The 12,501-nt window shown below is 31.2% G+C and overlaps 1 protein-coding gene across 1 annotated transcript in view; it reads right to left on the bottom strand.

Moving 5' to 3' along the window:
- Positions 1-12,501, bottom strand: part of LOC128184684 (GTPase IMAP family member 4-like) — a 129,822-nt gene that overhangs the window by 35,507 nt on the left and 81,814 nt on the right. The window contains exon 7 of the mRNA XM_052854253.1: positions 298-366. Coding sequence (XP_052710213.1) covers positions 298-366 — 69 coding nt within the window. The remainder of the gene's footprint in view (positions 1-297; positions 367-12,501) is intronic.

Raw genomic sequence — 12,501 nt, 5'->3', positions numbered from 1 at the left:
CTGGTCTCGATTCAGAAAAAAAATTGTCATAGCTGTGATCCATGGCTGACCCATAATCCCATATTTCGGCAAAGAAACCATGCTAGCTCATGCACTAGCTGAACCCCCTCGTATACAGTTTTATCTCACAGGTGAGCTTAAGATACAAGAAAGAGATCTTTGAATGGATATGGAGGTACCTAATTTTTGAGGCTATCCTTTAAATGTAAAATAACTGTACATACATCTATGTAACATGTATTAATAAATGCAAGTTTTTATGATACAGCATTTTTCCATTTTAAATAAAATACATACCATTACTACAGGCACTCTCTCTCTGTAACTCATGTCTTCTTGTTTCCAAGCTGCTGCCAGATGCAGTTTCTGAATAAATGACATGCAAATATTAGCACACATCTCGAAAAGAACCTATATTAATCAATTAATCACGATCGATAATTTAATGCAAAGCTACTTTGTTTGGCAAAGATAAGTATATTTACTACTCAGTAACCTTAAATAATTCAAATTAAAAAAAAAAAATAATATATATATATATATCTGCAGAATTAAAATTCAGGAGACTGATTTGTTGAGTTTAGTTTTTGTGAAATATCGAGCGGAAGTTTGAGTGATCGGATAAGAATATCAAATTACGTAATTACTGATAGTTGTTTATGTCACATTTAATTTGATATATGTTAAAATTTGAAGAACTATTAAGTCTTATTTCATCATATAGCGGTTATTTGAAGTAAACGGTGATGTTCGAAACATAGTTATCGTTTGTGTTCAACCAGTCTATACGGGGTTAAATATAAAGCTTACATGTACGTGTTAAAAATATAAACATTAGGCTGCTTGATAGAACCATAACCAAGTTTGATGATTTTTATGTGCAATACCATGTCTTTGTAAAAAAAAAAAAAAAGAAGGGATGTCCGTTTTGTGTAAAACTTTTGCAGCACTGTTAAGGCTTAGTATGAAAATATCGACGGATTTAAACGTTGTTAAAACAATGCATCTATTTTTACAAAATATGTATGTAAAGTTATTTCATTACGATTTAAATTTGATATTGAATGAAACAGCATAGAAACTGTCATTGTATGACACTTAATGTGGTCCTTTGAATTGACAGGTGAGCTTAAGATACAAGAAAGAAATCTTTGATTGGATGCGGAGATACCTAATTTTTGGCTATCCGTTAAATGTACCTGTATGTACTATATCTAATAAACAGTATATACATCTATGTAACATGTATTTATAAATGCAAGTTTTAACTAGATGTTGTCATAAGACAGTAATACCCGCACCAAGTGTTTGCCCCTAAATAACACCGTTTTAATTGAAAATGAAGGTCACATGCAAGTTCAGATAATACATTTAAAAATTATATTTTTCATAACTGAAGGATGAGATCCCTTCCAATATGATAACACACATGAGCAATGTGCAATTCGGGGTTGAACTGTTTGCATGTGAATTTTAAGTTAATCAATAATCTTAACATTTCATGTCATAGAAAGTATAATGGTCTATATAATTATTACAAATAAAATTTAATTATGCCCCCTCTCCGCGGCGGTTGCCGGCTTTAGATTTGCTTCTGTGTGCCTACATGTATAATCGTGTCCACGAATTTAGAGAAGGGGTGAGAGAGGTGTCCAGACCCTCCCTCCCCTGAACATTCATTTAATATATCAATAGTAAAACATTACCGAAAACACACATCGGACTCCAATGCTTTACAGTCATGTTATTGCTCTAACCCATTGCGCTTCAGTGTTAGGTAACATTATTTGGGGGAAAATATTATATTTATACTTTTATTTATTGTTTATTTCAATAAGAAGTAAACATCACAAGATGCAGTTGTCCTGCACCACCTTAAACCTGTTATTTACCTAATAAGAAAGTGCAAGGGGTTTCGGTCATAAAAATACATGCATGTTACAAATAACTGATCTTTGTCTGAAGTTACGTACACAACACAGGTCTACAAGTCTCAAAAGCGAGTACAAGTTTTACCCAGCTCTTCGATTAGATGGGTTTCACGTGGTGTATACATATATGCATGTGTTTTCAATACACAGAAAAGGATTAGTTAACATTCATAAACATTTCTTTCGTAATGATCAGCTAAAGGGATTCATAGTGTGCTCTAATTGGATAATCATTATGATGTTAACCAATATATATGTATAGTAGCACAATATTATTTGCAATGTAAACAAAGCATTTGGTTACATTTGAATGTTAAATTGAATTTTCCAGTTTTAGACCTAAAATAAATGTGTTAAACGTTAGAAGCTCTTTATTTTGGCCTAAAATAAAAAAGAAAAATAGACAAACGAGCTTGAAAAAGATTTTTTAAGGGTATATTGAACCGATGTAAACAAAAACAGGACACGAGCCTTGTTTACAAGACAAAGAAGTGGAAGCCCACATTCTTGCTTATAACTCTACGTCTGACTCTCAAGTTTCATTTTGTTATTAAAAATGCATTCCTAAAGGATTGTAAATAATAAAAACAGAAAAAAATTGACCAAAATCATGACCATGCCCCTTTAATATTTGAATAAGCTTATTATCGTTACCTATCCTATCGCATTTGTAAAGTTTCTGTTAATTTAATTGCAGAAGTAATTTTTTATTTGTCAGACTAACACTATTGAGTTGACACCATATTGACCCTGTGACAATTTCGTATTAAATTTTTGTATTCCATGTATAAGTAAGTGTATAGACTTATCATTTTTAGATCACCTGAGTTGAAAGCTCAAGTGAGCTTTTCTGATCCCCTTTTGTCCGTCGTCCGTCTATGCGTCCGTCTGTAAACTTTTCACAATTTAAACTTCTTCTCTAAAACGACTCCTCTAGCCCCATTACTGGCCGTACTTACAAAATTTTCGCAAATACTTCTTGTCGTACTGACAATTGTATATATCTCATCAATTGTAAATTTTGTCCGAAACAATACGTAGGGGAAACAGGAGACCTCCGTAGGCGCATCAATAATCATCGTTCCACCGTCAAAACTAAAAAAATTAAAGAACCCGTTGGGGAACATTTTGACTTAGATGGTCACAAATGGGAGGACATGGTGGTTTTGGTCATTGATCACAACCCTAACTGGACAGATGCGGAGAGAGAAAATAACGAAAAAATTTGAATGCATAGACTGAAGTCATTCCGCCCTGACGGCATCAACAAATTAAGTGACTTCACCAAAATGAACATCAACTAAGTACTGATTTGTTTTCGTAGCAATATCACCATCTTCATCCTTTTGGGTCCATGTACCAACTATTAATCATGTTAATTATTCAAATTATTAGCTCGTTCCTTAATCGGTTTTGTTATTTTTAATTGTTCTCTATCCATTTTATTTTCTTTATTTAAAGTTGACATGAATTCATAAAAGATTTGGTCGCCATATTAATTTCGATCGCTCCTCTATTGCCACTGGAGTATATATACCGGTTGAGAAAGTTACGGTCGGTTGCTTTCCGATCGAGGCATTCACGTTGCACAGACTTCTAAATGCATGAACTACACATTGTAGTAAAATGTAGTAATAAAGAAAACAACAATCAATGAATACAAAATATATTTAGTCCGAGGTATCCGTATTAGTTTGCAGCTACCTTACTTCGCATGCACATCGAACACATATGTCGTTCATGCAGAGTGCATAACGTCTGCATCTTCTTGAAAAACCCGGCGACACTACATCCAACACAGTGTTAGCTAATAAATGATAGAAAATCCAAGAAAGTAACAACGTTTCCATCAGTTCCTACAAAAACGCCCCGTTTCTAAAATCCATGCGATAATTGACCATGCTCGATTTGCCACAGTTTGTGGTTTGCGCATGTGCGATGTTATAACAAACACAGGAAAACGGTATACAATTATCGAGGAATTTTCCAAGTATCTGCACCTGGATTTGTTTCTTCTTGTGTCTGTCTTGTTTCGTCGTTTATTGGATACATCTTGCCAGTGCAGTGGTTGTAATATTTTTTGTTCAAAACGCGTTTTTACAAGTCTTTTCGTCCAAGGTAACGTGTTCGGGTGTATGAAATTCCTGAATGCGGTGAAGCATGAATAGTCTATAAGCCTTATATAGGGGGTGTGTAGCGATGAGCAGAACAATAGAAATCGGCAACTAATATGGCGGTAGTCGGAGATAAAAGGGAAATAATGCGTATTCATGAATTCATGTCAGCTTTAACTTCCATAAGTTTTTGCATTCATGATTATTTATGTGGGCTTTTACAGGGCCAATCTTCCCTACAAACTTTCACTACGAATTATCTTACTAGTACAGCTTAATTAACAGCAACCCCCAATTACCAAGTTAATTCGTTCGCGTTATCTTTCAGCACTTCTTCACAGACCGTCCGCTGCGTCGAACGGGATTTTTCTTTCTCGGGCTCGAAACCTTAAATACTAAGATGTAGCTGCCACGTTTTGATCCGGTGTTTATACATTATCTAGGTTTTATATATTATTTAGTTTGTAGTTAAGTGCTAGTTTTGAAGATGTTTTTCTTCTTTCTTATGTCGTTTTTATTTTGTTGTCCTGAAGAAGGAACGGGTTGTCCCGAACATTTTGACAATATTTTTCGTGTCGTTGGTTAATTTTAGTGCTTATATATATATATATATATATATATATATATATATATATATATATATATATATATATATATGTATATCCAAATCACAAAAGTATTTTCTCAGTGTCCGGTAAAAATATAATAAAATAAAAAAAGCAACACTAACTGCAAAACATAAGCGCTTTCATTGTTAAAAATTTTCATACGTTTTACAGTCGTTAAAACTATGACGTAATTACGTTACCTCATTACGTCATAGTTTTAACGACTGTAAAACGTCTGAAGATTTTTAACAATGTAAGCGCTTATGTTTTGAAGTTAGTGTTGCTTTTTTTATTATATTATATTTAAGGAATGAATTCAAAATTTATTTGTTTTATACGATATAAAATGGTTTGGGGCAGTTTACGCTTTATAAACCGCGAAGCGGTTTATAAAAAAGCGTAAACTGTTACAAACCATTTTATATCGTATAAAACTAATAAATTTTGAATTCATTGCTTATAATTTAATTTTTTTATTCTTCATTGTATATATAAACGGTCATTTTACCTTTAAAATGACGTAAAATTGTACAAAATTCAAACGTAACGTCAGGCGTATTGATACATTTTAGACGTTAGTCTTACTATGACGTAGGCAACATTCTTTATACGATATAAAATAATTTTTCTAGCCAATCAGAAAGCGCGTTACAACCAGAATTAAATTATATATATATATATATATATATATATATATATATATATATATATAAGCCAGTGTATGAGAAAAGGGGTCTTACAGTGCTGCTATCGTGAAAGTTGACAAAACTATCCTATCCTATATCCTGTATCCTGCATCCTATCCTGCAAATAAGCTCTATCCTATCCTATCCTATCCCATACTTTCAAAATATAGGAATGCAAATAAAATGAAACGAAATTTAAGAATAAAATGATTTTATCAATTAATGTAGTACTCAAAATGAATAATTGAATCTTAAAACCGAATATTCATCGAGCGGGATAATTTACTTACCCGTGCTACGGTAAAATTAAATCGTACGCGGGATGGACACAATAACGTAAACAAACAGGTAAGCGATTCGATTTTTGATTTAATTATATTTATGCATAAAAAACAGAAAAATAACTTCGATGCACTTATTGAGGAACTTTTTATTCACATATTTTTATCAAATTATTTTCTTATTACATATAACTGAGCGTATTTCTCGTTATTCGAGCGATTCGTTCGGCGATAAATGTAAACACGATCTGGAAATAAATAATTTCTTGAGGGAATTTACATCGTTTATAGTTTAACCACTCGGAGTTATTTTTAAAGTATAAATTCTTAAACATTTATAGCTAGCTAACATTTATTAATTCGATATGTTCAGGTTAATATCGGACAGAAATATGCGTCCCTGTTACATGTATTGGGCATCGAAGAAATTATATGAAACGTGAAGCAATTGTATACATGCTTATCTTTTAAAATGCCAAATTGGTCGTTTATAAATTCAAGCTTTTATTAATTTGCAGACTTTTAATAAAGTAAATACAGAAATCAATTTCTGACGTTGTCAAATGTTGCATCGAATTCTCGCAGTAACTCCGTACTTGCGTACGAATTGACAAAGATGTAGCGCCGACATTTTAGCGCGCATTAATGTTATGCACCGCGTTCTTGATATAATAATTTTTCTTAAATGGTAAATGGTTTAACTTGTAAAACGTATTAAATTGACATTGAAATTATATTGTTTAGCCAATTTTCGTTTCGCAAAATAACTCTGAAATTTATACTCGAATCTGATTGGCTACAGGATGCAGGATAGGATAGGATAGGATAGAACTTAACTTTTATATTTCTATCATGCATCGTGCATCCTGCATCCTATCCTATCCTACCCTTGTCAACTTTCAGGATAGCAGCACTGTATGACATAAAAATCATAAAATCATGTTTTAAGTAATTCTTACAGATGAAAACATAGGAAATCAGATTATATTAAAATTAATAATCTAGCTTGGCTATAAACTTTTCATTTTTATGACGTCAGAATTTTTTGTGTTTTAACGTCAAAAAATGGAAACCGAGACGTCAAAAATGCATTAAGAATTAGATATTAACTAAGGTTGCCTCATAAAAATGATATCATATTGTGACAAAATAAATCTCAGTAATTAACAAGGTTTCATTGTTTTGTGTCACACAGAACCAATCTAATATGTTAAAATCATGCATATCTATTTAACAGCATTTTAAAATTGGCGATTGGTTGTCTCTGCAAAATGTCCTGAATAGATTTAATTTAATGTTTTTTTTCTTTACTTCGTGATTTTGTAGGAAAGTTCCAAGACTGAATTACAGTCACATTTATATATTTTTTTCATTAATTCTATTTCATCTCAACAATTCATTCAAATTTTGAAATTTGGCATTGGACAAATAAATAACACTATCAGATACATGTATTTTTGATGAAAAGGTTTTATGTTTTAGTATTGACTGAGGTGATCTACTTTTTAATGTCAGTGATGTAGAAATATTAACATATTGTGATGTATTTTCTGTTACAATAAAGAACATCTTAATTCATTCATTACATTGTCAAAAACACTGTTTGGGTTTAAAAAAATTAGAAATATTTTTTTCTTTACTGAAAAAAATCTTGTTTAACCAGTGTGTCAGAAAACCCAAATAGCACCACCGCAACATACCGTCTAACTTCTAAATGGGGAAAATAATGTTAGTTTTACACGTTTCATTGACAAGCTTCATTCTTAGATTGCTGTATAAATATCTTTGATATTATACAAACGCATGTTGTTTCTGCCATTGATATGGGTAATGTACAACTGGCGAGAATTTTGTTACATGTATTTTACTGCTTATATTTACCGGATTATTAACATCCACAATGTATTTTCAATCTATTTCTTATGCAAATTGATTGTAATTCATACAGCTATAAACTGATAAGACTATAATATATGCGATCCTGTGAAATGATTTCGGCGTATTAATTTATGCATGCCTTTAATTTATTTAGCTTATTTAATACCGTCTTTAAATCAAGTGCTATAATGGATGTTTTCTTAATCATTCATGTATGTCTTATTTATAGCGAGCGCAGCTCGCCGGCGCGCAGCGCCGGCGCGAAGCGAGCTCTACCGGCAAGGCGTGTGTGAATAGAAAATTCGGACTAGTTGCACATTCATTCAACGGATTTTTTTGGCGTCAGTAAATCGGACCAGTAATGCATCGTTTTAATCGTCCCAGTAGTTCCCTGTAATCATGGCAATTTTTATCACTTCACACTCTCACGAGAATCAGCAAGACAAATTTAGACAGTAAAAACAATAACGATGTAAGCGACATAAAGTCAATGTTACCTCTAAAGTTCACCTCAGTACACTTTCAATCAAAAATAATCGTGTGACGTCACAAACGTTTACACATTGATCCGATATATTTTTTCGGAGTCAGTAAATTTTGACCCACAATTCATAGTACCAATGGTTTCCAACCTCACGTTCCAACATCACGTTCTCCCGAGAATCAAAGTAAAACCTTTGAAAAGCTTATAAGATGTGTAATTTTAAGAACATCATGCTTTTTAAGTAAATAAAACAGTATACTTCGCATACTTTTATTTCTCAGGGGAGTTTTAAAGAGTAAGACGACACTTAACCAACGTCAGCTTTGACGTGACAATAAGCACTGATAAGGGGAAATTACTCTAATTGAAGTTATTGTAAATCTGCTGAAATGACCAAAATCCTCTCAAAATCTTGCAAAGGCTAAGATAAAGAACAGCTGACGAATAAGGACATTTCTTCAGATACAGGAAACAGTTGTAAATTGCACTAATTTGGATGAATGCTCACAAATATTTTATTCACTATAATTACGGTAATTTCCTGAAACGTAACGTTATACCAGTGTATACGTAGCAGCGCCTTTTTTTAAAGGGGGTGGGTGGGTGGATGGCAGCCTCATCCAAAAAATCTTTGCAAGCAAAAAGAAAAATAAATCATGAAAATTCTAATCCTTCAGCCCTTTAGCAGTTCAATGGTTTCTTTATTTTCACTTCCATTTATTACATGTGGGGGGGGGGGGGGGGGGGGACAACACCATGTTCTTTTAACATGATAAGCAAATATTTTTAAGCGTAAATTAAAAATAAAATTAAACATTAATTATTTTTTTTAAGTGGAGGGGCAAATCCATGGTAAGTCGATTTTCTATGTATAAATTGACAAAAATGAAAAAAAAATTAGCATGGGGGGAGCTCTATGATGAGTCAAGTTTTATATTTAAGTTTAAGAAAAAATGTCTACTGCAGTGCAATGAATATTTATATATTAAAATCTTAATTACTCAACAACATTGTATCTGAGATTAAACTATTGTTCTACATATAAATAAATAAATTATAACAAATCTTATAAACTATGAATAATGAAAATTTACTGAAAAATAGGTATGTTTTATTTTTTGGCATTCAAATTTCACGTTGTTAATTTTATTTTATTAATTTATTATAATTCATTGTTTGATCACATGCTGTGCTCGCCCCAACGGTCGCACCGTAAAACATATTACTATTAGTGTTGAATAATGCGTGGCTAATTTCTTGATTGATGAATACTTATTTAGCTACATCAAGAGCACGGACCCAACGAACCTGCATGGACTTGCACGAACCTCTTGTGTAACGATGTGATAGACAATAATTTACACACTTAACTCATTTTTAATGGATAAGAGGGGATTCAAAGATAGATGTAAATGTAGACAAAATATGCTTTCTCTGGTTAATAAACATGGACTATGAAGAAAGCAAGGATTCAGGAAAAATATACATTTACTTAAATTTCTTCAAACATATATTTTTCTACAGTAATAGGTACCTTTTCACCCGCACGAATCACAAAATAATGCATTTAATTATGCTTAAATATATGGATAAAACACTTTTTTCTGATACACCCAATGCAACTGAAGCCTTTTAGTTTACGTTGATTAACTTTCATTTTTTCGTAAATTTATCCTTACGCTTCATTACAGTTTATTGATTGATTAATCGGATGTTGAATTTTAACATTGTACCTTTAGAATCGCTTTTTGAATCAAAAGTTGTGTTATCATTTAAGATACAAGAATTGCTCATGATACTGGTTTAGAGTACTGTTGTTTTGTTTTCTAATTTGATAGAACACATTCGTTTTCATCAAGAGAGAGAAAAGAGAGAGAGTAGAGGGAGACATTTTTATGAAACTCGTGTTTTCCCTTTGCTATAATGCTAAAACTTAAAATGGTTTCAAATGATTGATTTGTTTACCTCAAAATTATCTTTTACATATATAGGCTCAATTCATGCCATCGTTATGCATTTTTTTCTTACATATTTTTTGATGGCTGTGTTGAAAATGCAATCATACAATTAAAGTTCCCGTGCGATCTCTATAACTTCGTATTAAAATTAGTTATGATTGATGTCAGGCAGAAGCATCATCCAGCTTAAAATCTATAAATAATTGTATGAGGCTAAATTAAACACGAGTTGGGGCTTTGTAGTTTGTGATCTAAAAATCACCGCTTAATATGACAGAGCATTTACCAGATCTGTATTTTACTCACTTGAATTCAAAATACTGAATAAAAGTGATTATATTTGTTTAATTCAAATGGTTTTCAAAGAAACCCATGATCATGTACATTGTAATAACCAAAATTGTTATAATCAGTGCTATTCGAACAAGTTTTCTGATTTGTCTACTCTTTTTCACTACTGGAGTATTACTTTGTACTTGTCAATAAAGGTTTTACCATATCTACACTCAGTTGACATCAAACGCATTTTGAACATCGTGTTTTTTAAAATATTGTTTTATTTTTTACAGCATGCATATACATGTATTTGTAGTTTTTTAAATCTAATAATAACTATACCGGTAGAAATCTTATCAAACATGTACATGTGGTTACCGTTAATTAAAAGCTTATGTGATGTTCGTTAAAAAACTGAATGCCTAAATTTGTCTTAAGGAAGGAGTTTTTTCTGGTTTTCGACTTGTCAAACGTAAATTTGATTAATTGTTCATTTACTCAAGATGAAAGGAAATTAAAATAGTATATTTTTCTCTCTTTTTTACTACCATACAACTTGGCATAGAAAAAGTAATCAATGTAAAGAATCTAACAAGGACTATATTTTTGGCGTAATATTGGCGTAGGAAAATATCACATGTTTCGCAATTCAGAATTGCTGCAGATTAATGAGTCTGTTTTAGCATTTTAAAAACAATAACATTTATGTTGGATTTTTTTTACTAATGTGAACTGATGATATGATACTTGTGTTTCAGAATATGTTTTTAAAATATGATTTGCCTATCAAATTAGATTTTATAAGCTTTTTAAAGCGCCCTTTCTATACATTGAGTTTTGAGAAAAAATCACTAAAATCAGTTTTTCTCTCTTATTAAACGGTCATTATATTAGCTTTTCTGTCAATTTATATCTTTTTATAAAGTCTCAATAATACATAAAAATCAGAAATATTTCATTATTGGAAGCATAAAAATTTAATCAGAATTTCTTCAAAATTTAAAATAATTCGAGGAAATGCGGGTTAAGCAATATCAATTTTAGTATAAATATTCATTCCAAATTAGTATATTAAGCTGATAGACATTCTTATATTCTATCATTTCATTGAAGAATAGAATCTTCAAATCTTAAACAAATGTCTACAGAACTACAAAGAGCTATTCTTATTTTTATTATCATTTACGTTGAGAAAAAAGGTAGTGACCTTGACTTAACCTTTATGCAAAAACAAAAAGGTCAAATTTGATTAAACTGATAGAATCATTTGGTAATATGATCCGTTTGAATGTGTCAAAATTTCATGAATTTCTTATAAGAAGTATGTTTGATAACAAGAAGACTCCTTCCTTAAGCTCGATCGCGTTATATTTTCAGTTTAATAGCAAACATTAAAGACAACAGTATAAAAAGGCTTTCAAGCATGCAATGACACAATGTCTGTAATAATCGATCTCTAAAACAAATTGTGTTCGTTATTTCACAAACAAAATTCTAAATAAATTAAATAGAAATTTTGAAAATTACAAAAATTGTGAATTTATAATACCATAATTATGTAATATACGGATGAGAAATACTTTTGGTTTCTGATTCTTGGTTATTCTTTTTAAAATATATATTTTTCTTATGTTTTCGCTTAGCAAAAGTATATATATTGGTAACACATGTAATTCGGAAACACATATCTTTTATTCATAATTTAATTGCATTTAAACAGACCAACATTTTACTTATAACTTATCAATCATAATTTCTTATTCATTCGTCCGGGTTTCAATGATGTACAATGTAATGCGCCGCCCTTATAATTCATTGAAGAAATGTCCTTCATCACGCACCCTGTTTTTAAAGGGGGGGGGGGGGGTCAATTTTTGCATTCAATAAATAATTTAAAATTTTGAAGAGTGGGCAATTTGATTAATTGTCAATTCAATACCTAAATTTAAATAACAAAAAAACTGATTTTTAATAATCAAGTATTTGCCTGTATGCTATATAATTACGTACGACGACATTTTATATTGTAAATAATATATGTCACTGTTATATAATACACTTACCATGCCTATAAAATCTTTATCATTTTTGTTTATTTTTTAAATTTCTTATTCATAAATTATGCTTAGAAACCATTTTGCAGTATATATAATCTTAATATAATATAATATAATAGTCTTGTGCCTCAAAAAATGTTATATACAACATTACGTGTAGCGGATGCAACGAATTTTATATAGGAGAAACTGGAACAACCCTATGCACCCGTATTCGTGTACACAAAC

Source organism: Crassostrea angulata, chromosome 5, assembly GCF_025612915.1.
Source record: "Crassostrea angulata isolate pt1a10 chromosome 5, ASM2561291v2, whole genome shotgun sequence".
NCBI classification, from domain to species: Eukaryota; Metazoa; Mollusca; class Bivalvia; order Ostreida; family Ostreidae; genus Magallana; species Magallana angulata.
Note: the sequence above shows the minus strand (reverse complement) of the source record. Positions and strands in the feature narration are given on the sequence as shown.